General features: G+C 43.4%; 3 protein-coding genes across 3 annotated transcripts; all 3 read right to left on the reverse strand.

Annotated features, from left to right (window-relative positions):
• Nucleotides 1–2,020: 2,020 nt before the first annotated feature.
• On the reverse strand, nt 2,021–2,983 carry LOC116927531. Its single transcript, XM_032934570.2, has one exon. The coding sequence runs from the start codon at nt 2,981–2,983 to the stop codon at nt 2,021–2,023; it is 963 nt and encodes a 320-aa protein (XP_032790461.2).
• A 1,656-nt stretch (nt 2,984–4,639) lies between these two features.
• Nucleotides 4,640–6,647, reverse strand: LOC116919330. Its single transcript, XM_045180931.1, has 2 exons — nt 5,775–6,647; nt 4,640–5,713 (listed from the first exon to the last, which is right to left on the reverse strand). Exons 1-2 carry the CDS (start codon nt 6,645–6,647, stop codon nt 4,640–4,642), a joined length of 1,947 nt encoding a protein of 648 aa, XP_045036866.1.
• Nucleotides 6,648–19,425: 12,778 nt separating this feature from the next.
• Nucleotides 19,426–20,084, reverse strand: LOC123477542. Its single transcript, XM_045180919.1, has 2 exons — nt 19,910–20,084; nt 19,426–19,829 (listed from the first exon to the last, which is right to left on the reverse strand). Exons 1-2 carry the CDS (start codon nt 20,001–20,003, stop codon nt 19,453–19,455), a joined length of 471 nt encoding a protein of 156 aa, XP_045036854.1. The 5' UTR covers nt 20,004–20,084; the 3' UTR covers nt 19,426–19,452.
• Between the last annotated feature and the right edge of the window lie 4 nt (nt 20,085–20,088).

The raw sequence follows: 20,088 nt of genomic DNA on the forward strand, positions 1-20,088 counted from the left end.
TTGAGTTGATTGTTGCTGTAACCGCTTTTCGTTGTTCTAATCGAACTTCCTGTATGTCTTCTAGTGTTGCGTAAGGGAAATTTTCTACTCTATCCGGGTTGGTGTTGATTGTTTGAAAAATCCATTGCTGATTTTTCATCATGTTTTCCTCTGCAGCACATTGTTCCAATTTTAACGATCGGTCGATTCCTTATGTAACGCACCTGACGTGCATGCAGGCGCGTTGCAGAGAAAGATAAGAGAATTTACTTGGGGGGGGGGGAATTTCAACACACTGTATTTCTGGGAGAAAAACGGGGGAACAAAACGTAGAGGACAAAACGTAAGGACGAACTTTCTTTAAAACGGGGCAGGGAAAAATTGAATGGACGGACGAGGTAACTTGGTTACAAAAAAGACAAGACAAGACTGCCAAAAACAAAACGAGAACACCCGACGACGACTTAGAAGTCCTTGCCTCCCACAGCCCTGCCCGATGAGGGCAGCACCGTAGGTGACAGCGGGCCCATCTGTCTACAGGTACAGAATACAAAAAAAAACGACCACGAAAAATAGAAAATAAAAAAAAGGGAATCTTCTACCGGCCGCCGCGCCAACGTTCACTGTCTTATTGGGGTAGCAGCTCTCGGTAAGTCTCACGAGGGCCGAACAGCAGCTGGTGATGTTTCCATGAGTTGTAAATCACACAATACCGAAGATGCTTGCAGTCTCTTAACTTGGAATGGCCGGCTACCACCACCGACAGAAAACAGCCGTAACACCGGCATTGTTTGAAGAACACCTTCAGCCGCTCTGCATTTGAGAGACCCATGAATTCCCTACATTCCGATGCAAAAAGACCGCAACTGGATGATCCAAATTTTCCTAAATCGTGAGGCAGGAAACGCTTCACGGATGGGGTGAACCTGGGTACCACGATTGGTGGTAAATCCATGTTGGTAGGCTGAGCGACGGGAATTCCATTCTCCTTTTTTTTTTTCACGTAAGAGAGACCCACAAACTTATGCAATAAGGTTTCTCTTTCTTTCGAATAGTGTACGTGTACGTTGACGAGATCTCGACCCACGTTGTCGATTTCTTCGTCAAGACTCACTATCATCCTCTGATGGCGGTACACTTGTTTCACGGCCTCTTCCCTGGCCATCACGAGCAAATGTTGTTTGTCACGAAGGTTTTTCGTACAGTCACTTTCCATGTCACTGGATTCTTTAAGAGAAGCATTTACTGATGGCACAGATAATGGGGGACACTCGTTCATTTTAGAAAAACGTTTACGCAAGCACTGTTCAGGTGAGGTGAAGGTTCACGTGTGAGTCGCGTGGTTCGTGGAAACTGTAATGCCGATCGTCTGCTAGCCTTGTGAGTGCTAAACGGTATCTGCGCAATTTAGCAGTAATTAACGGAAATTGCACAACCTGGCGGACGATTTACGCAATATTGTATGAAGTTCAATATAGGTGGCGACGAAAGTTTCCACACTACCTTTATCAACTCGAACAGCTGTTTTACCTACACAATTGTTTGTAACCTGTATAAAGTTAACGTTTCTCTACAAGTAAGTGAGTTTTACACTATTTAATGATCAGTACAATCCATTTTAACGTTTACCCCTTGCTCTTTGGCCGTAGCTAAAACACAGAGCTTTGTCACAGGGCGTATAAACGGGTTTTTGTGGTTAACAAGCTTCACTTTAACCACTCTAACGACATTTTCAGTGGCACTGGGCATTATTTCTATCACTTTGCCTAATGGCCACTGCCCACGTAAGGTATTTGATTCAATAACAAGCACTATATCCCCCACAGTAACATTTGGCCGATTTTCGGCCCACTTTCTTCTTTCAGTCAGATGAGGAACGTATTCACGTAGCCATCGATTCCAAAAATGTTGAATGATGGCCTGGCTTTGCAGAAATTGCTTTGCGGTTACGTCTACGTTTTCTTCATCTGATAACTTTAGCGGTGTATAAGGACGTGCCCCACCGTGTAGAAAGTGATTCGGTGTGAGGGGATCAGGATCATCAGGATCCATGCTGACCGAGATGAGTCAGTGGTCTTGAATTGAGCAAGGCGGCTACCTCGGCAACGACGGTTCTTAGGACACGATCAGTGACGAGGCGAGTCCCAACACTGATTTTCATCTCACGTTTGCACGATTGAACCAATCTTTCCCATACTCCCCCGAAATGGGGCCCATCCGGAGGAGAAAAATGCCATTCTATCTGCTGACAGGACATTATGGTCTGGAGTTCGTTGCGTCTTTCGAAGAGTTCTTCCAGAGCCTGGCGAAGTTCTTGCTCAGCTGCAACAAGGTTTGTTCCGTTGTCGCTGTAAATTACCTCCGGATTTCCACGTACACTGACGAACCGGGTGAAGCACAGCAAGAATTCTTCCAGACTGAGTTCATCTGAAGTTTCTAAATGGACAGCCCTGGTTGTAAGACACGTGAAAAGACTGATCCATCGCTTTTCGTGCCTTACACCTCTTCCACCAACTCGTACAGTAAGAGGACCGAAGTAATCGATCCGTAAAGGCAAAAGCAGGGCGATACGGGGTAAGCCGATGTACTGGAAGCGATGCCATAAGGGGTGGCATTGCCTTAACGATCGGCGTTTACAAGTCCAGCAATTATTCAAGACTGATTTGATGACATTCCGACCAGAAAGTATCCAGTAACGTGAACGTATACTTGCTAACAACGTCTCAGCTTTCACATGCAAATTTTTCACGTGATGATCCCACACTATCCGTTGAGTCAACAATTGATCTCCTGGTAGCAGAATGGGATGTTTTGCTGAGTAGTCTACCGGAGCGTGGTGGATACGTCCGCCTACCCGTAACTGTCCGACGTCGTCTAAAAATGGCTTGAAAGGACGAAGTTTAGACTTCAGCGGTAGTTCCAGGTTTTTTCTCAAGGCATAGATTTCTTCATTAAAAGCTAACACTTGAGCACGTTTGACGCAAATCACTAACGACGTTGACATTTCTAACGCCGTTAACTCACCAACTTCAGTTTGTCCCCACGTTTTCTGGATTGTGTATTTCTCCCGAATCTCAAACACCAGGATAGAATTCTCTGAATTCTAAGCAAACTCGAATAGTTTTTTACGCAATTGTCTACGGGATGGTTCTCATCTTCTGTTTTTACTGCCAAGAGGCGAATCATATTCACGTCACTCTCTTCCGGCTCAGCAATGTCAATCCAATTGTTCCATTCAGATGGATCGAGTTGCAAGAACTGCGGTCCTTAAAGAAACTGGAACAACTCGTTTACGTTCTGTGGGGCAATACCACGACTGCACAGGTCAGCAGGATTTTCGACTCTAGCTACATGACGCCACTGCCGACGATTGGTGTTTCTGAGGATTTTGCCAACACGATTGTTCACGAAAACTTCAAATTTGCACGTTCGTGAGTAAATCCAACGTAACACTGTTTGCGAGTCGGTGTGAAAGGTAACGTCTTGTAGGTCAATTCCTAGCTCTCGACAAACGGTGAGGGCTATGTTCAGACCTTCAGCTGCTGCTTGAAGTTCCAGCCTAGGAATTGTAAGGCCTTTGACTTGGGTGACGTGGGTTTTCGACATGACGAATGACACGTCTATCGAATGGTCTTAATAGACGGTACGGAAGTAAGCCACAGCTCCAAAGTTTTTTGAACTTGCATCCGTGAATACATGCAACCGCTGCTGCTTACAGCTCCCCCGATTGAATCTGTAACACCGTGGCACCGAAAGCGTCTCCAAAATTTTCAAGATGCTCGTACCAGTGTAGAAAACGTTCACGCAATTCTTCGGGTAGAAGATCATCCCAGCCAATCCTGGTTTCATACGTCCAGATGTCTTGAAGGAGAGACTTCATGAAGAAGTTTACAGGCGCTACGAGACCCAATGGATGGTAAACACTGGAAATGATGCTTAGGAACGTTCGCTTGGTAAGAGTGTTAGGGTTTGATGACTTGCTAATTTTGAACGTTAACATGTCTCTCTCACCATCCCACATCACGCCAAGGGTTCCTTCAACGGGCAGTTTATCCAGGTCGAGATTCCGATTTGGTGTTGCGAGCCCGAACTCACGTAAAGCTGCCATAACGTTTCTTGATGACGACGTCAACTTCGTGAGGTTAAAACCACCCAACTGAAGAAGGTTCTTCATTTGGCGGGCCCGTTTAACTACCTCATCTTTGGAATCGAAGGAGTCAAGGTAGTTGTCGACGTAGAACGTACGTCGAACACTGTCTGCAGCTTCTGGAAACTGGTCACGATGATCGTCTGCTGTTCGGTTCAGGGCGTAGATACAGGTAGTTGGGGATGACATTGAGCCAAACACGTGAACGGTCATCTGGTACGTCAATGGAGCAGTACTGCTGCCTGGCGTCCGGTAAACAAAACGGTAGGCTGACTGATCTTCTTCGGGAATTTGAACCTGATGAAACATCTTCTCGATGTCTGCACCAACCGGGATGAGATTTCGCCGGAACCGGATAAGAACACCCAACAAGCTAATCAGCAAGTTGGGACCCCGCAGAAGATTTTGGTTGATCGATGTTCCGCCATACTCGGCAGCTCCATCGAAGACAACACAAACTTTGGTCGATGAGCTAAACGGACTCATGACTCCGTGGTTAGGTAGATTCCACGTTTAGTTGCTTTCCTTCAATGCCTCTTTAGTCGTGAGAAGCCTGGCATGTTTTAATGCGATGTACTCCTGGACTACGGCATCGTATTTTCGGGCGAAGTCAGCATCTCGATGGAAACGCCTCTCGAGTGGATGGAAACGATTACATACGTTTCTTATAGTACGGTCGAGGATACGTTTTCCTCGCAGGTCGTCTTCGGAAAGAACTGGCGGTTCTTCTTCGACGTCCTTTTCCTCGAGTTGCCAGAATCTCTTCACTAACTCGTTCAGGTCTTCTCTTCGTTCTTCTGACACAATGTGTGCGATGAACGGGATATCGGTGTTTTGCGGGAACGTTGGACCAGCCAGGCACCAACCAACCGGAGTCTTGAAGGTGATGGGCCATGTTGTTCCAGCCGGTGGTTTGATGGAAGCGACATGATCGTGGTCCTCTGCTACGTCGATTCCGATGAGTACGGTTACATCCTCCAGTTGAACGTTCGGGACATCAATACCAAGTAGGTGTGTTGAAGATTCAAGCTGCCGAGGGTCGATCGGGGAGTTCGGCATCACCTTTAATTTGTCGACGGCGTAAGCATCCTTGACTTCAAACCTGCTCGTTCCGTCACGGAATGCAATTGAGAAGTGTACTACGGAAGCACAAACGTTAGACGTGGCCCCATCATACGATACAACGTTGATGCGTTTAGACGGCCCAACGATTCCCGATTTCTTTACTACATCACTCCTAATCAGAGTGGTGTCACTTCCGGTATCCAAGAAACCGTAGGTGTCGAACCACCTTTCACCAACATCAATGCGGATTGGTACGATCTTAAAACGTACACGTCGCTTTAAAGGCTCCAAATGGGTAGCTGTCCCAAGGAATGCCGTCGATGTTTGCGCTGATGGAGTGTGTTGATCTGCTGACTTCCACTGTGGGATGAATTCAGCTCCATGAAGCAAGGTATGATGTCTCGAGCCAGTGCAACCACTAATGGTGCATTTGACGTCTTTCGGACACTCCTTACGTTCGTGGTTGCCGTTTGAGGCATAGCAAACACCTTCCGATCTTGAAGATTTTCTCCGCCCTTTTTTCTGGAGAGAGAGAGGTGAAGGCGGTGCATTGGATAAGGTTGTGGGCCTTGCCGTGGCATACCAAGCATTTCCAATGCTTCTTCTTCTCGGCTCTTCTCTTCTCCATGTGCGGTCGGCTCCTTGCAGGCACGGTTGCTGGGGAAGATACTGCCGTTACTTTCGAGCCTTCCGTTGTCGATACGCGGCCAATGGTGGATACATGAGGAACGCTGAGTCTCTTGACTGGCTTCTTTTCATGGAATCTTACGTTTTTGGACGTCGACGTGGGCAAAGACTCGAATACGATTTTACCATGTTGTTTACTCATGGATTTTAAAGTTACCCAATCATCCAGGTCAAGGATGTTCAATTCTGCTCCCGCCATCTTACGTTTCTCGCTCCACTTGTCCCTCAGGTATGCCGGCAGCTTCACTTCAATAGCGATCAGGGTAGTGCGGCTGTGAAGTTCCTGCGCATACTTGGATTGGGATAGGGTCGCCACTGCACCATGTAGACGGTTCGTGAAGAATTTTAGGTTGCCAGCTTCTTGATTCTTCAATGGCGGAATCTGGAGCAGGTCATCTAGGTACGTCTGGTTCATAATCTCGGTTCGGCCATAAACTGAATCGAGACGTTCCCACACAACGGAATACATGGAACCATCAGTAAGGCATTCACCGACTTCGTTTCGAACGCCTTCTGTTAGGAACTCGTCAAGAATAAACAGGAGGATAGGAAAACCGTTGTATTCGTTTTCGTATAAGGCTCCAAATATCTTAAACCGAGCGTAATTCTTCGGATTTCCATCGAACGGCTGGATCATGAAGTTCGGGGTACGTGGACGACTACAGAAGCCACCATGAAGATGGTTGGAGCTGCCATTAGCAGGCTGGTGCTCAGAAGACGTGTCCGAAGACGTGTCGTCCCCAATAGAAGGGCCGCAGGCTGGATGCATGATAGGCAGTGGTCTTGAAGGCTGCTCTCTTGAAGAGGTGTCAGCGTCAAGCAGAGTTCTGCAATGCAGTACCGTGGTTTTGAGTGACTTCAAGGTAGACCGAGCGGAAGCGTCTTGTCTAGATGGTAGAGTCTAGCATACCTAATGGCGAAGTTGAGGATTTCCACGTGGTCGGTGTCAAATTGAACCTCCCATTTTTCACATGATTGACGTTGTTGAACTGTAATATCGGTTAAACTTTCCATATACTTGTGGTGAAGATCTTTGACGTCTTCGTAGATACGAATTAATTCGTCTCGCCATGCTGCAACTTGCAACTTCTTGAGTCTGATGGCTCCCATCTTGTGATCTGCCACTGCTTTTCTGAGCTGATTCGTTAACTTCGTGTGGGCCGCCTTTCTTCTCCCACGTTTCTGCTTGAGATCGTTGTCTGGGAGGAGGGGGCCTTCATTCTTCACTGCTTCTGGCTTCATTTCGTCTTTTATAGAGATATTGCGGCCCGACTCAATACTCTCGGCTTTTGCTACGGCTTCACTCATGACGTTGAAACGTTCAAAGACAAGGAAGTAGTCACACGTAAACGGATGTCGATGATTCACGTACATACAGTGACGATACAGTCAGATACGAAACGCGTGGTAGACCGGGCTCTGCCTTCAGGCTGGCGTGAACGTAAGCCAAAGTCTTGCAACAGGGAATACCCAACAATTTTGCTGAATTTTTACACGTTTTACTAGGGATGACAAGAGAAATGCATTTGTTCATTAAATTCCCGGGTTTCGGTGCCATTTGTAACGCACCTGACGTGGATGCAGGCGCGTAGCAGAGAAAGATAAGAGAATTTACTTGGGGGGGAATTTAAGCACACTGTATTTCTGTGAGAAAAACGGGGGAACAAAACGTAGAGGACAAAACGTAAGGACGAACTTTATTTAAAATGGGGCAGGGAAAAATTGAATGGACGGACGAGGTAACTTGGTTACAAAAACGACAAGACAAGACTGCCAAAAACAAAACGAGAACACCCGACGACGACTTAGAAGGCCCTTGCCTCCCACAGCCCTGCCCGATGAGGGCAGCACCGTACGTGACACCTAAGGTAAGACACATTTGTGATTCTTGAGAGATTAAATAACTATTTTCTTTTTCCAAAATCCATTTAGTTGATTCTTCAGAACAGGTCGCAGCGAAAATGAGATCTCCCTCCGTCTCCGTGATGCAGATGTTGCTATTTTGTATACGTATCGTCTGGTCGATGATATATTCGAATTCCGACCTTGATGGTAGAGGATCATCTTTTGAAAGTTGGTTATGGGTTATTATTGAGTTGCTGCTTCCTGGTTCGTAAGCAATATAGATGGTTAAATTCTTTTGTTCTAGTTTCCCTTCTTCTTCGATAACTGCCATTTTTCCGTGTGCCAATCTTATAGTTCCCCAGGCGTAGGAGATGCTGTATAGTCGAGTACCAAGTTGTTCGTCTTCGAATAAGCTGTTGAATAGAAATTGGACATCTTGAAGAGTCCAACGTCTTGTTCTAGACTTACAATACAATTCTCTGTAATCGTTGCATACTGAAGTATCCAGGTCGGTATTTTGAAGGCATGAAGTTAGCGTGGTTTTGAACATCTCATGTAATCTCTGAATATCTCATGTTTCTACAGGAAACGTCAAGTACGTCAGAGGGATTCCAACCACTTTGTGTCCTATTGGTACGATGTCCTTATCTGGTTTGTTAAGAAACGATATTTGGATATGTCGGCTGGTGTCGTAGAGACGGCTGGTGTTATCCGACTCCGGTATTCGAGGAATTTCCATGTATCCTTTTCCTTTTAGTAATGTTTGGGTGTATGAATTGTTGGTTGTTCTTTCTCCCCACACGATCGTATTTTGATTTTGGATGAATTGTCCTTCCTGTTGGGTGGTGTTTAGTAATCCGAAAGGGCTTTCAATTGGGCGATCTGGTTTCTCCTGTCGTAGCGTGATCTGTTCCGAAATACAGTTGAGGGTTTGGTATTCCTTGATGGCGTACCATTTACCTTCTCCTGTAGGGGTGGCTGTGAAACTGAGTCCCGTCGGTCCAACTTGCATGTTATTTTCGCCACATTTTTTATCGTTGACCATCCGCCAGCATTCCAGAGGGGTTATTAATATTGTTTCTTGTGAGTATACTGAATAAAGGATCCGATCCAGAACGATCCGGTTATTTTCTTTGTTTTAGTCCACTGTCGACATGTCCATCCTTTCGAAGTGGCTTCTGGTTTTTGTTTGGTTACCAATGTGTAAGCAGTTGGTATCCTTGGTAAGTGTTGTGTTTCAGGTTTTTCATTGTCACAGTAGTAAGGCGATTTGAAGTCCAGGATTCCTCGTATTTTCATATTGTTACAATCGCAGACGGATGCGTAGATAGGGTAAGTAGGGTTAAGTGAATGAAGGAGGCAAAGAAGGAAGAGTAATGTCTGCATCTGTGAAGAAAAATGAAAGGGTATAGTAATCTGGTTCTTGATATCGTCTTCGTAAGTTGTATCGGTGGTTCGTTATTGGAGCGTTTTGGAGTTGGTTACGGTAACGGTTGGGTATTGTGTGGTTTGTTTGTTCTTTTGGTTCTCTTTCGTTCCTGCGTGGTTTGATGTTCATCTTCACTGGATGTACCAGCTACTGTTTCCTTGGTCGGCCTGGTCGGCGTTGGTGAATTATTGGTCGTCGTTGGGCTTCAACATTTTCTGGAAGGTTTTACAGTATTTCTTCTTCCTTAGTTGTTTCTTGTGTTCTTGGGATGTAGAGTTTGAGACGGTTGGTATGTAACACAGATTTCCATTTTTTTTTTTCAGTGTGGATCTCGTCACCTATCTTGTATTTTGTAATTTTCGTGGTTACGTCGTAGTATATTTTCTGTCTTGTTTGGGATTTGAAGAGATGTTCTCTTGCCAGTTTTTGAGCTTTTTCCCACTGCTGTGAATACACCATACTGGTATCTTCGTAGGTCTCGTATCTTCTGTTAATCTTGATATCATTGGGCATTATTGGTTCTCGTCCGAAGAATAGAAAGAATGGTGTTTCTTGAGTTGAAGCTTGTTTGGCTGTGTTGTAGGCACAGTAACGAACGGAAGGTATTTGTCCTAGTTAGCAGGTTGTCTGAGACATAACAAGCTAGCATGTCACAGAGAGTTCGATTGAACCTCTCAACCAATCCATCGGTTTGTGGATGATAGGCCATAGTCCCTATTTGTTTGACTTTGAATAGTTTACACACCTCTTGTATCAAGTTGGATAGAAAGTTAGTACCTTGGTCTGTTAGAACTACTTCTGGAGATCCATATTTAGTAAATATGTTATTAACTAAAACCTTCGCAATTGTTTGGGCAGTTTGATTTCTTATTGGAACTGTAAAAACAAACCTACTGGCATAATCTCAAATAACTAATATTTATCTGTATCCCTTGGCGCTTTCTGTAACTGGGCCCACTATATCCATTACAATCCTTTCCCATACTCCTTCTACTAAAGGAAAAGGGTGCAATGGTGATTTACTTCCACCTACCTCTTTTCTTTTATTACAAATCAAACAACTTTTAACTTATTCTATTACGGCGGTACGCATTCATGGTGAAACAATTGGGGTGATGATGTTTATTTAAATTTGACACCAATTACATTTCAAAACACAGCGGCAAAAACAAAAGGGAAAAGATAACAGACGAAGGGAGGAAGACTGACTCACTGACTCCTCGCTGGTCGACTGTTGACTCCCCTGCTGGTGAAGTTTGTCCGTCTTTTATACGGCATCGCAGAGAGTCGAATTTAAAGTCAAACGAGGTCAGGCGTGTTCAAAAATATAAGGTCGGCGGAAGAAGGCTGACTTTACCGTTAGAGTAATAAAAGTAGAAAGTCGGTCATCCGGGGCAACAAATTTGGGGTTCAAACAGGGCAATAAAAGCAACGCGTTAAATTTTACAGTTTGAATTTTGATTTGGTCGGCGGATCCTTACATGGGTCCCCGTCAAAATCGATTGCGTCTCGCAATCTCTTTTCTCAACATAGTAAAACATACAGTTCAATAGAAGAAAAAGTAAGCCAGGAATATTCGAGGAGCTTTATCACGTTGGTAGCTTTCTCAGATGTAATGAGACAATTTTTTTATTTGGAACGAAATACGGCGAAGGAGAAAAAATACAGCATTAAACGAGTAGTGACGCGGACGTCTGGGAGCGCGGAGCTCAGTGTGGCGTGTTCCGTTGAAGGAAATACGTACGCCTTTGAGCACGGAGCTCGATAAAAAATAATCTGAAGTAAAGTTTCTAAGCCTAGACGGTCTTTTGAAATCAGATTTTACAACAGCAAAACCAAGAATATGAAGAAAGAGTGGTGACGCAGACGTCTACGAGCGCGGAGCTCAGTGTGGCGCATTCCGTCGAAGGAATTTTTACGCCTTCGAGCGCGGAGCTCGATAAAACAAATCTGAAGCCAAAGTGTCTAAGCCTAGACAGTCTTTACGAATCAGATTAAAAACAGCAAAATAATGAATATGAAAAAATGAGTAGTGACGTGGACGTCTGGGAGCGCGGAGCTCAATGTGGCGTGTTCCGTCGAAGGAAATATGTAACGCCCTCGAGCCCGGAGCCCGGTACAGATACAATTGCCTCTGCAAGAGGTGGGCCTAAACCTAGAACACCGCTTCGCAAACAGATGTGTCAATAAGAGAAGAAGCGAGATTATAACCTCAATAAAACTTCAGCTGTTCCAAAATAAAAAAAAAGATAAAGAGTGGTTTGCATGAGAATGTCCTCTTTGGTTAAGTGGGGGTATAGAGGGGGGAATAGAAGTGAAGTTGATTTTCTTTTGCCGTAGTCTATATAAATCTGGAGGTGTCAAATTCAAAGGGGAACTAGTTTTAGGTGGAAAAACTATGTAAGAGAAGGGGGGTCTAAGATAGTTAGGAAATAAATTGGATCGGTTTCGAATTGTAATGTTGAATTTCCAATGTCGGTTTGGTCGGGTCTTCGCGTGGTCTAGGTGATGAGGGCTTAGGCGGCTGGGCAGACAAGCACGCTCTGGTTCAGGAAAAGGGATGGAAAAATGCAACTTACAGACGTTTGATGTTCCAACACTGATGGTCGTATGACAGATTCATCCGCGAATATGCTGTTTCCATTTTGGTGATTTTCCTTGTCTTGGTGTTTTTTCGGGTGGGAAGAGGCTTTCTCAATGGTGACTCAGCTTGCGACAATAGCAGCCGAAATAACAGGTCGAGATATTTTAATTTTCAGTGTTTTGCTTACAAATTTTTTTAGTTTCTTGAATTTCTCCTACCACAATGCCTTTATTTTCTTCTTTAAAGGTTTTTCTTTGATGTCGGTGACAGAATATTTGTCTTCAATTTGTGCCATCATCGGCGAAGAACTGCTGTAGTAGAGTTTTTGGTAACGCGTCCGTAACGGCCAAGACTTCGGTCGGCGGGTTCGTCCTCGCTGCCACCAGATGAAACAATTGGGGTGATGATGTGTATTTAAATTTGACACCAATTACATTTCAAAACACAGCGGCAAAAACAAAAGAGAAAAGATAACAGACGGAGGGAGGAAGACTGACTCACTGACTCCTCGCTGGTCGACTGGTGACTCCCCTGCTGGTGAAGTTTTTCCGTCTTTTATACGGCATCGCAGAGAGTCGAATTTAAAGTCAAACGAAGTCAGGCGTGTTCAAAAATATAAGGTCAGCGGAAGAAGGCTGACTTTACCGTTAGAGTAATAAAAGTAGAAAGCCGGTCATCCGGGGCAACAAATTTGGGGTCAAAACAGGGCAATAAAAGCAACGCGTTAAATTTTACCGTTTGAATTTTGATTTGGTCGGCGGATCCTTACAATGGCCATGTATACTGTCTTTGAAGTCTAGCCAATGTTTTTCCTACTCCTAAATGTCCTGCCAATATGTGATCGTGATTTCCCTTAAAAATTTGTGGCACCAGTCTTACTGGCGTTACATTTCTTGCTCTGATATCTGCTAATAATCCTTTTTCGTTTATTTTAAATTTATTTTTAACGTCCTTACATGGATTGGCCTTTGCCATTTCTTGAAATTTTGTTCGGCAATACTCGTCTTTGTGTTGAATTTCGATCCATTTTTCCGAGTCCTTGGACTGATCACTTTTAATTTCGAAAATTACTTGTTTTGTTCTAGTTGTCCTGGCTTCTACATTTTCGTTTTATACTTCTGATTTCTCTTTTGTACCTGTTGACTTTGTGTCTACTTTCACTAACGATACTAGTGGTGTGCGACTAAGAGTGTCAGAATTTTGGTGTGACGTTCTTGGTCGGTACCCAATAATGATATCAAATTCTTGGATCTTAAGGGCCCATCGAGCTAATCTTCCTGCTGGTTCTGTCTTACTCATTAGCCATTCTAAAGGTCTTTTATCTGTAAATACCGTAAACTTACGCCTGTATAGGTACGTCCTGAACACGTCGATTATTGCGTATGCCCTCTTTCTCTGTGGTTACCACTTGGCCTCGCGGTCATTCAGATGTTTATAGGTATAGGCTATGACGACTTCTACGCCATCTGATTTACGGAGGTCCTGTCCGTCGGACTCCGCTAAATCCGCTGATTGAGGTGGAGGTTGTATTTGATCCAAGACTACTCCTATTCCATATCCTGAAGCATCCGTGTAGATGATAAATTCTCGAGAAAAATCCGGATAACCTAGAACAGGTCTAGTGATGAGACAGTTCTTAATACATTCAAAGGTGTCCCTTTGTTCCTCCCCCCATTTCCATTCCGTTGACTTTCTAGTGAGCGCAGTAAGTGGGTGGGCTTTATCAGCAAAAGCCCGAATAAATTTTCTGTAGTAGCTAGCTAGACCTAAAAATGAGCTCAATTCTTTTACGTTTTTGGGAACTTGATATTTAATAATCGCGCCTAACTTCTTTGTACTTGGTGTAATTTCTTTCCCGGACACGATGTATCCTAAATAATCTAATTCTTCTTTAAAAAATTCGCACTTCTTCCTTTTCAAGTATAATCCCGCTTGTTTAAGAAGTCTAAAAATTGCTTTTAAGTATGTCACATGATCAGTAATTGAATTACTGAACACTATGATGTCATCTAGGTAAACCAATGCGAATTTGTACAATACAGATTTCAATATGTTATTCATTGCTCTTTGAAAAGTGCTGGGAGCATTTGTTAAACCAAATGGCATTCGATTAAATTCGTATTGGCAAAATTCACAAATGAAAGCTGTTTTGTGTTTATCACCTTATTCTATTTCTATCTGCCAGTAGCCGCTTATTAAGTCCAATGTTGAAAAATAAACAGATCCGCACAACGGGTCGATTGTGTTATCTATCCTAGGTAGAGGGTACTTATCCTTAACAGCAATTTTGTTCAAAGCTCTGTAATCGATGCACATACGCATCTCTCCATCTTTTTTAGGTACCATTACTATGGCTGCAGCAAAAGGACTGTGGCTTTCTCTTATTATTTTGTTACTTAGCATTACCTCTATCTTAGTCTTAACAACAAGTTTAAGGGATTCGGGTGTTCTTCGTAGTCTTTGATTAATGGGAGCGTTATAGCCTATGTTGATGTGATGTTTCACTTGTGTAGCGAGACCCAAGTCGGATTCTTGGTCTGCGAAAAGACCTTCGTGTTTCTTTAGTAAAATTTCTATTTTAGTTCGTATGTTGTCTGATACATTGAGTGCTTGTTCTACTTTTTCAGCAATCTTAGCAATCTGCTTAGTTTCATTATTAAAGTCTAATTGAGTGAAGGATTCTAAGTTACGATAATCTTGTTGTCTAAGATCTTCGTCTTCTCTATCAATTGGGATTAGTGGTATATGGATGCCTGCTTTGCTAAACGTTACGCTATAAATGGGAATGGTATTACTTCCAAAATTATGTTCTAATCCAAAGTGATCATAACATATTTGACGATTTCTAGTGTTAATTTAATGATGATCAATAATGACGATGCATTGTTCATTTAAGTTGTTCATAACATTAAAGTTATGGTTAATAATATGATTATCATTAATAATAACTGAAAATTCAAATTTCCCTATTGATTTAAGTTCTTATCCCGACACCGTTCTAAAAATTGGATGATACTTATTTGTTACTTGCTTTAAGTTCTCAATACACTCTAGAGTATCCAATATTTTACTAGATACTAAACTAGCAGCGACACCAGTGTCCACTAAAGCTATAATTTCCTTATTAAAAATTTTAACGGGAATACGTTAAGGTCAGATAAGTTAGAATCAGTTTAGGGATTTCTATTTCTACATCCTATCCTAACTTGTATGTTAGTTGGGAGTTACGTATTGGTTTTTTGGTGTTTATCGGGGACCTGGGTTGTTGGTACGTGCCATATCTGTCCAACATTCTCTTGCAATATGCCCTCTTCGGTTACACTTTTAGCAGGTTATTTCTCGATTTTCATTGGTTCGAGGATTGTTGCCAGTGTTATGTTGCTGCTGTAGATGTTGGTTGCTGTTATAACGCGCTTGATGTCTGTAGTTGTTAAAATTTGTTGATATTAAATAAACAAGTACACAGAAAGAGTTAGTCTCATTAATCCAATACTGTATTGTAACCTGGGAGGTTTTCACTGCTGGGACATATAGCAAGCAATACAGTGCAATAATTTACACAAGATAATTTCTTACAATTATTTTACAAGCAATAGACTTTACCTCTTTACCAGATGACAGTTAAACACAGAGAACCCGAACAGCAGACGAATGAAAGTCAACGAAGACTGACATGAGATACTAAACAGCATCTCCGTCGGCGCGCATGTTTATTTGACATGAGATGCTAAACAGCATCTCCGTCGGCGCGAATGTTTATTTGGTTTGATTTATAGAAAATAAAACTCAACACTCTCCCTCAAACCAATAACCCTCATTCATCAAAAGAAATTAACAAACATAACATTACACAAAACATAAACATGGACATAAGATTTTTAGTCAGATCTTTTTCCAACACCAATTCTTTTTCGCATAGTTATAAATTTTGGACTTGGAAGTGCTTTAGTAAAAATATCTGCCAGTTGATCATTAGTAGAAATGTACTTGACTTCAATTTTTCCTTCTGCAACTTGTTGCCGAATATAGTGGTATCGAACCAGCACGTGCTTTGTTCTCTGGTGAAACAAGAGACAAATTCAGCATTGTACGCCAGCCGAACGGTGCTTTCGTTATCACAGAACATTGGGACCTTTTGTTGATCCGTTCCAGAGAAATCTTGGAGAAGGCAGCTAAGCCATACAGCAGTCTTCGTAGCCTCGCATGCAGCAATGTATTCAGCTTCGGTCGTGGACAAAGCCGTGCAGGTTTGCTTCTTACTTGACCACGATACTGGACCTCCGTGGAAGAAGAAAATACTTCCAGATGTTGATCGATAATCGTTTTTGTCGCCGGCGAAATCAGCATCGGTGTAACCAATTAGTCCCATCCGCTCTCCACCAAGCCAGATGCCAAAATCCATAGTTCCGTTTAAATAAGCAAATATTTGAGTAGCGGCATTCCAATGAGATTCGTTGGGGTTTTGACAATATTTGGATACTTGGCCTACTGCGTAGGAAATGTCCGGACGGGTCATCAGAGCAAGGTATAGAAGAGCGCCAACCGCTTCTCTGTAGGGGTAAGGTGAAGTGAACTTCTCTCCCTCGCTCTTCGGAGACTTGTTCGCAATAAGACGGATTGATGGATCTGCCGGAATGGATTTTGGGGCTAGATTAGACATTCCGAATCGGCTAGACAGTTTTTCAATCATGTGGGACTGGGATACAAAGATTCTCTTATTTGGTCGATCACGCGAAATATTAAGGCCAATGTAACGAGTGGGTGGAACAGTGTGCATTATAAATTCAGCGCCAAGATGTGTCCCGATGTCAACGAGGACGCTCCTCTTGCTGCTTGCTGCAATGCCGTCGTCCACGTGAGCAATTACGATAGTCGTTTCATCTGGAGTACGTCGAATATAGATGCATCGATCAGCCGCACAGTTTTTAAGTCCAAATTTGATCAAAACTTCGTCGAGTCTGTGGTGCCACAATCGGGGAGCTTGTTTGAGTCCGTAGAGAGATTTGACGAGTAAACATACGTGATCCTCTTTTCCCGGAACAACAAATCCTTCGGGTTGTTTCATGTAGATAGGCTTGTCGAGTTTTGCATACAAAAAGGCAGTCTTGATGTCAAACTGTATGATTTCAAGATCAAGGGATGCTATTTCAGCAAATGCGGCTTTGACGGCTTCTTGATGTGGAACAGGAGCAAAAACTTCATCGTAGTCAACGCCATATTTCTGTCTCGAACCGATAGCCACAAGTCTTCCTTTGTAGCGTTCTGGAATGCTGTCGTAAGCTGGTTTAACTTTCCCAATCCACTTGCAATTGATTGAGGTACTGCCGGGAGGAAGAGGAACAATTTCCCAAGTCTTGTTTGCAATCAACGAATCATATTCTTCTTTAAATGCCGCCATCCATTTGTCTACATGTTCAGATTCAAGAGCTTCCTTGTAGCTCTGTGGTTCAAAAGACTCGGTGAACAAAGCAGTGGCATGCTTAATTTTGAAATGATCGATTAGTGTCGTCAACCCGAGTGATCGTCGGAACTCTTGATATCTCGCATTGTACTTTGGAGTGCGGTCTGATCTTCGCAAAGCATTTTCCTGTTCAATATCATGTTGGTCGAGAGGTTGAATAACTTCAGGAAGTAGAGCATTGTCCTCGAGTGCACGTTGGGCATTTTGAGGGAGTGGAAGGTTTTCAAGCTCTTCCACTTGATGATCATCATTGATATCCATATCAAGGTTAGGTGGTTCATCTGCTGGTTCCAAGACGTTGATTGGCTGATCTTCTACGTGCTGAATGTCGACGTCATGCTGCTCTTCAACCAGGTTAATCATATCGGGACCCGTCGTTTCATCCTCAAGTGGCGTACCAGGGTCCTAATTTGACGCATTGGAAAAAAAATACGAATACTGTTTATCACATGCACAATTTAAGAAATAAAACATGATATACCAGGCCAAGTATTCCAGTTGCCAGCAAGAATGGATCAAATATAGTACTATAGGACTGGTTCGATGCGTTGTGATTGGAGTCGTCTTTGAAGTCACTGATCAGCAAATTCTCATCAAATATGACGTCCCGGCTTACGATAATTTTTCTAGAGACGGGGTCCCATAGTCTCCATCCCTTCGTTTCTTCACCATACCCTACCAGCCAGCAAGGAGTTGCCTTCGAGTCCAGCTTCTTTCGTTTACAATCGGGAACATGGACATAGGCCCTGCAGCCAATTACGCGAAGATTCTCGATGTTGGGTTTCTTCTTGTAGAACAGTTCATGAGGTGTCTTGGTGAATGAATTAGACGTGGCAGAACTAGACAGTGAGCGGTTCAGTACGTAGATAGCGCTTTTCAAAAATTCTCCCCACAGCTCCAGAATTGAGTTGTGGGCTTTCTTAAACAGATTTGTTAGTCTGTTGCTTCTCATGTGCAAACTGCTTCGGGTTGACTCCATTGCTGTCCGGTTCATTCTTTCAGAAACACCATTCTGTTGGGGAGTGTAGGAGTTGCTAGTTTGGTGAACGATTCCGGAGGTAGCCAGAAAGTTGTTAAGGTAACCGTTGTCATACTCTTTACCACCGTCCGTCCTTAAAATTTTCACCGTTTTTCCCATTGCAGTTTTTACAAAAGCAACAAATTTAATAAAAAAATCAGCTGCATCGGATTTCTTTTTCATCAGCGCCATCGATGTCCAGTTGCTATAGTCGTCTTTAAAAATTGAATAGTAGCGTTCACCATTAGGAGTCGGAACAGGAACGATTCCGATGTCGGAGTGGATGATGTGACCTACATGTTCTGCCTGAGTAGAGCTGGTAGGAAAAGGAGACCTGCTCATCTTTCCGAATATACATCCTTCGCATAGTTGGTAGTCAGATTGTTTAAGTCAAGATCGAGTCCAGCGACAGCATTAGTTCTTGCCATTTTCAAAATAGTCTTGCAGTTGAGATGGGCTAGACGTTGATGCCAGATTGGAACGGGACGAGTAGTGCTGGCAGCGGCTGCATAAGTGCTGTCTTGGTCGGAATTCTTGGCTATTACTTTCAGATGATACAGCGACTTGCCGACTCTCTGGCCAGACATTATCTCTGTGCCATTCTTCACAAATGCAACAGTGTTCTTGATGAAGTGCGCGTCAATACCAGAGTCGGTGGCAATTCCGATCGAGAAAAGATTGGTTCCCAGTCCAGGAACAAAAAGGACATCATGAAATTCGCCATTTTTTCTTTCTCCGTGGACATAGGAATGAACTGGGATAGTGCCGATTCCCAACGCGTTTAGCTGAGCACCACCGATGCCGTTCACCTTCCAAGTTTCACAGTCGATTTCCTTAAATGAGCTGAAAAAGGAACGTTGATCAGTCATATGATGCGTCGCGCCAGAGTCGGCATACCAGTCGATGGGTTTTCGTGCAACAAAACAGAGAGAAGAGAGAGCGGCAAAGGAGTTGTTTTTAGAGTCGTAGTCGCGGTTTTTGTCAAACTGACCATTTCTTGCATCTTTTCTTTCTTCATCTTTCTTGTTTCTGCAGTTGTAGGATTTGTGGTTTGTCATTCCGCAACTCCAACAGCCTCTTCCACCTCTTCCACGTTGTCCACCTCGATGGCTGTAGCTACGTTGATTGTGATCGTTGCGATAGCCTGACTGTTCGCCACGGAAATTATGCTTATTTCCCCGGTTGTAGTGGTCACCTTTTGAGTCTATAAGTTGCAGAAATATGAGTTGAGTTCCACTTACTTAGCGAACTGTACTGTTGATAAAAGAATACAACCTCGGCTCCGAGCAGGATTAGCTTCTGAGTGATGTTGTTGTATCATTTGTTGTTGCTGAATTCTTGATGGATGTGAGGCAAAGAAGGCAACATCAGCAGGATCTGCTACACCATGGGTTTTGGCTCTGAGTTCTTCCGTTACGAGTCTCCCCGTTAAGTTAGCGATAGTTTGATCAGCTCGTGGAACACTATCCCAGGCCGACAAAAAAGATCGATAACTGGGTGGTAGTGTTTGAAGAATTCTCACAATTAGAGTTTCTTCAGATATTGGGGAATTGACACTCTTTAGTTCGTCAGCCATCAATCTGAGTCTATTTATGTGAGCCATGACTGAATGATCTGGTAAATAAATAAAATGTCAAACATTATTCAGTCATTCACATTTCGTGTCTAAACGAGTTCCTTCAATAATTATTTACCGGGATCCATTCGATATTGATGGAACTTTCCAAGAAGATGGGCAGAGTTGGCCACAGCTACTTGGGCATATTGCAGTATCAACCTATTCCACATTTCATGAGCAGTAGCAGATCCTTCGATGGAGGTTTGATACGTTGGCTCAATATTGTAAAATATGATGGAACAGGCATCCACGTCT

The sequence above is a fragment of the Daphnia magna genome, unplaced genomic scaffold (assembly GCF_020631705.1).
Source record: "Daphnia magna isolate NIES unplaced genomic scaffold, ASM2063170v1.1 Dm_contigs083, whole genome shotgun sequence".
Classification (NCBI taxonomy): domain Eukaryota; kingdom Metazoa; phylum Arthropoda; class Branchiopoda; order Diplostraca; family Daphniidae; genus Daphnia; species Daphnia magna.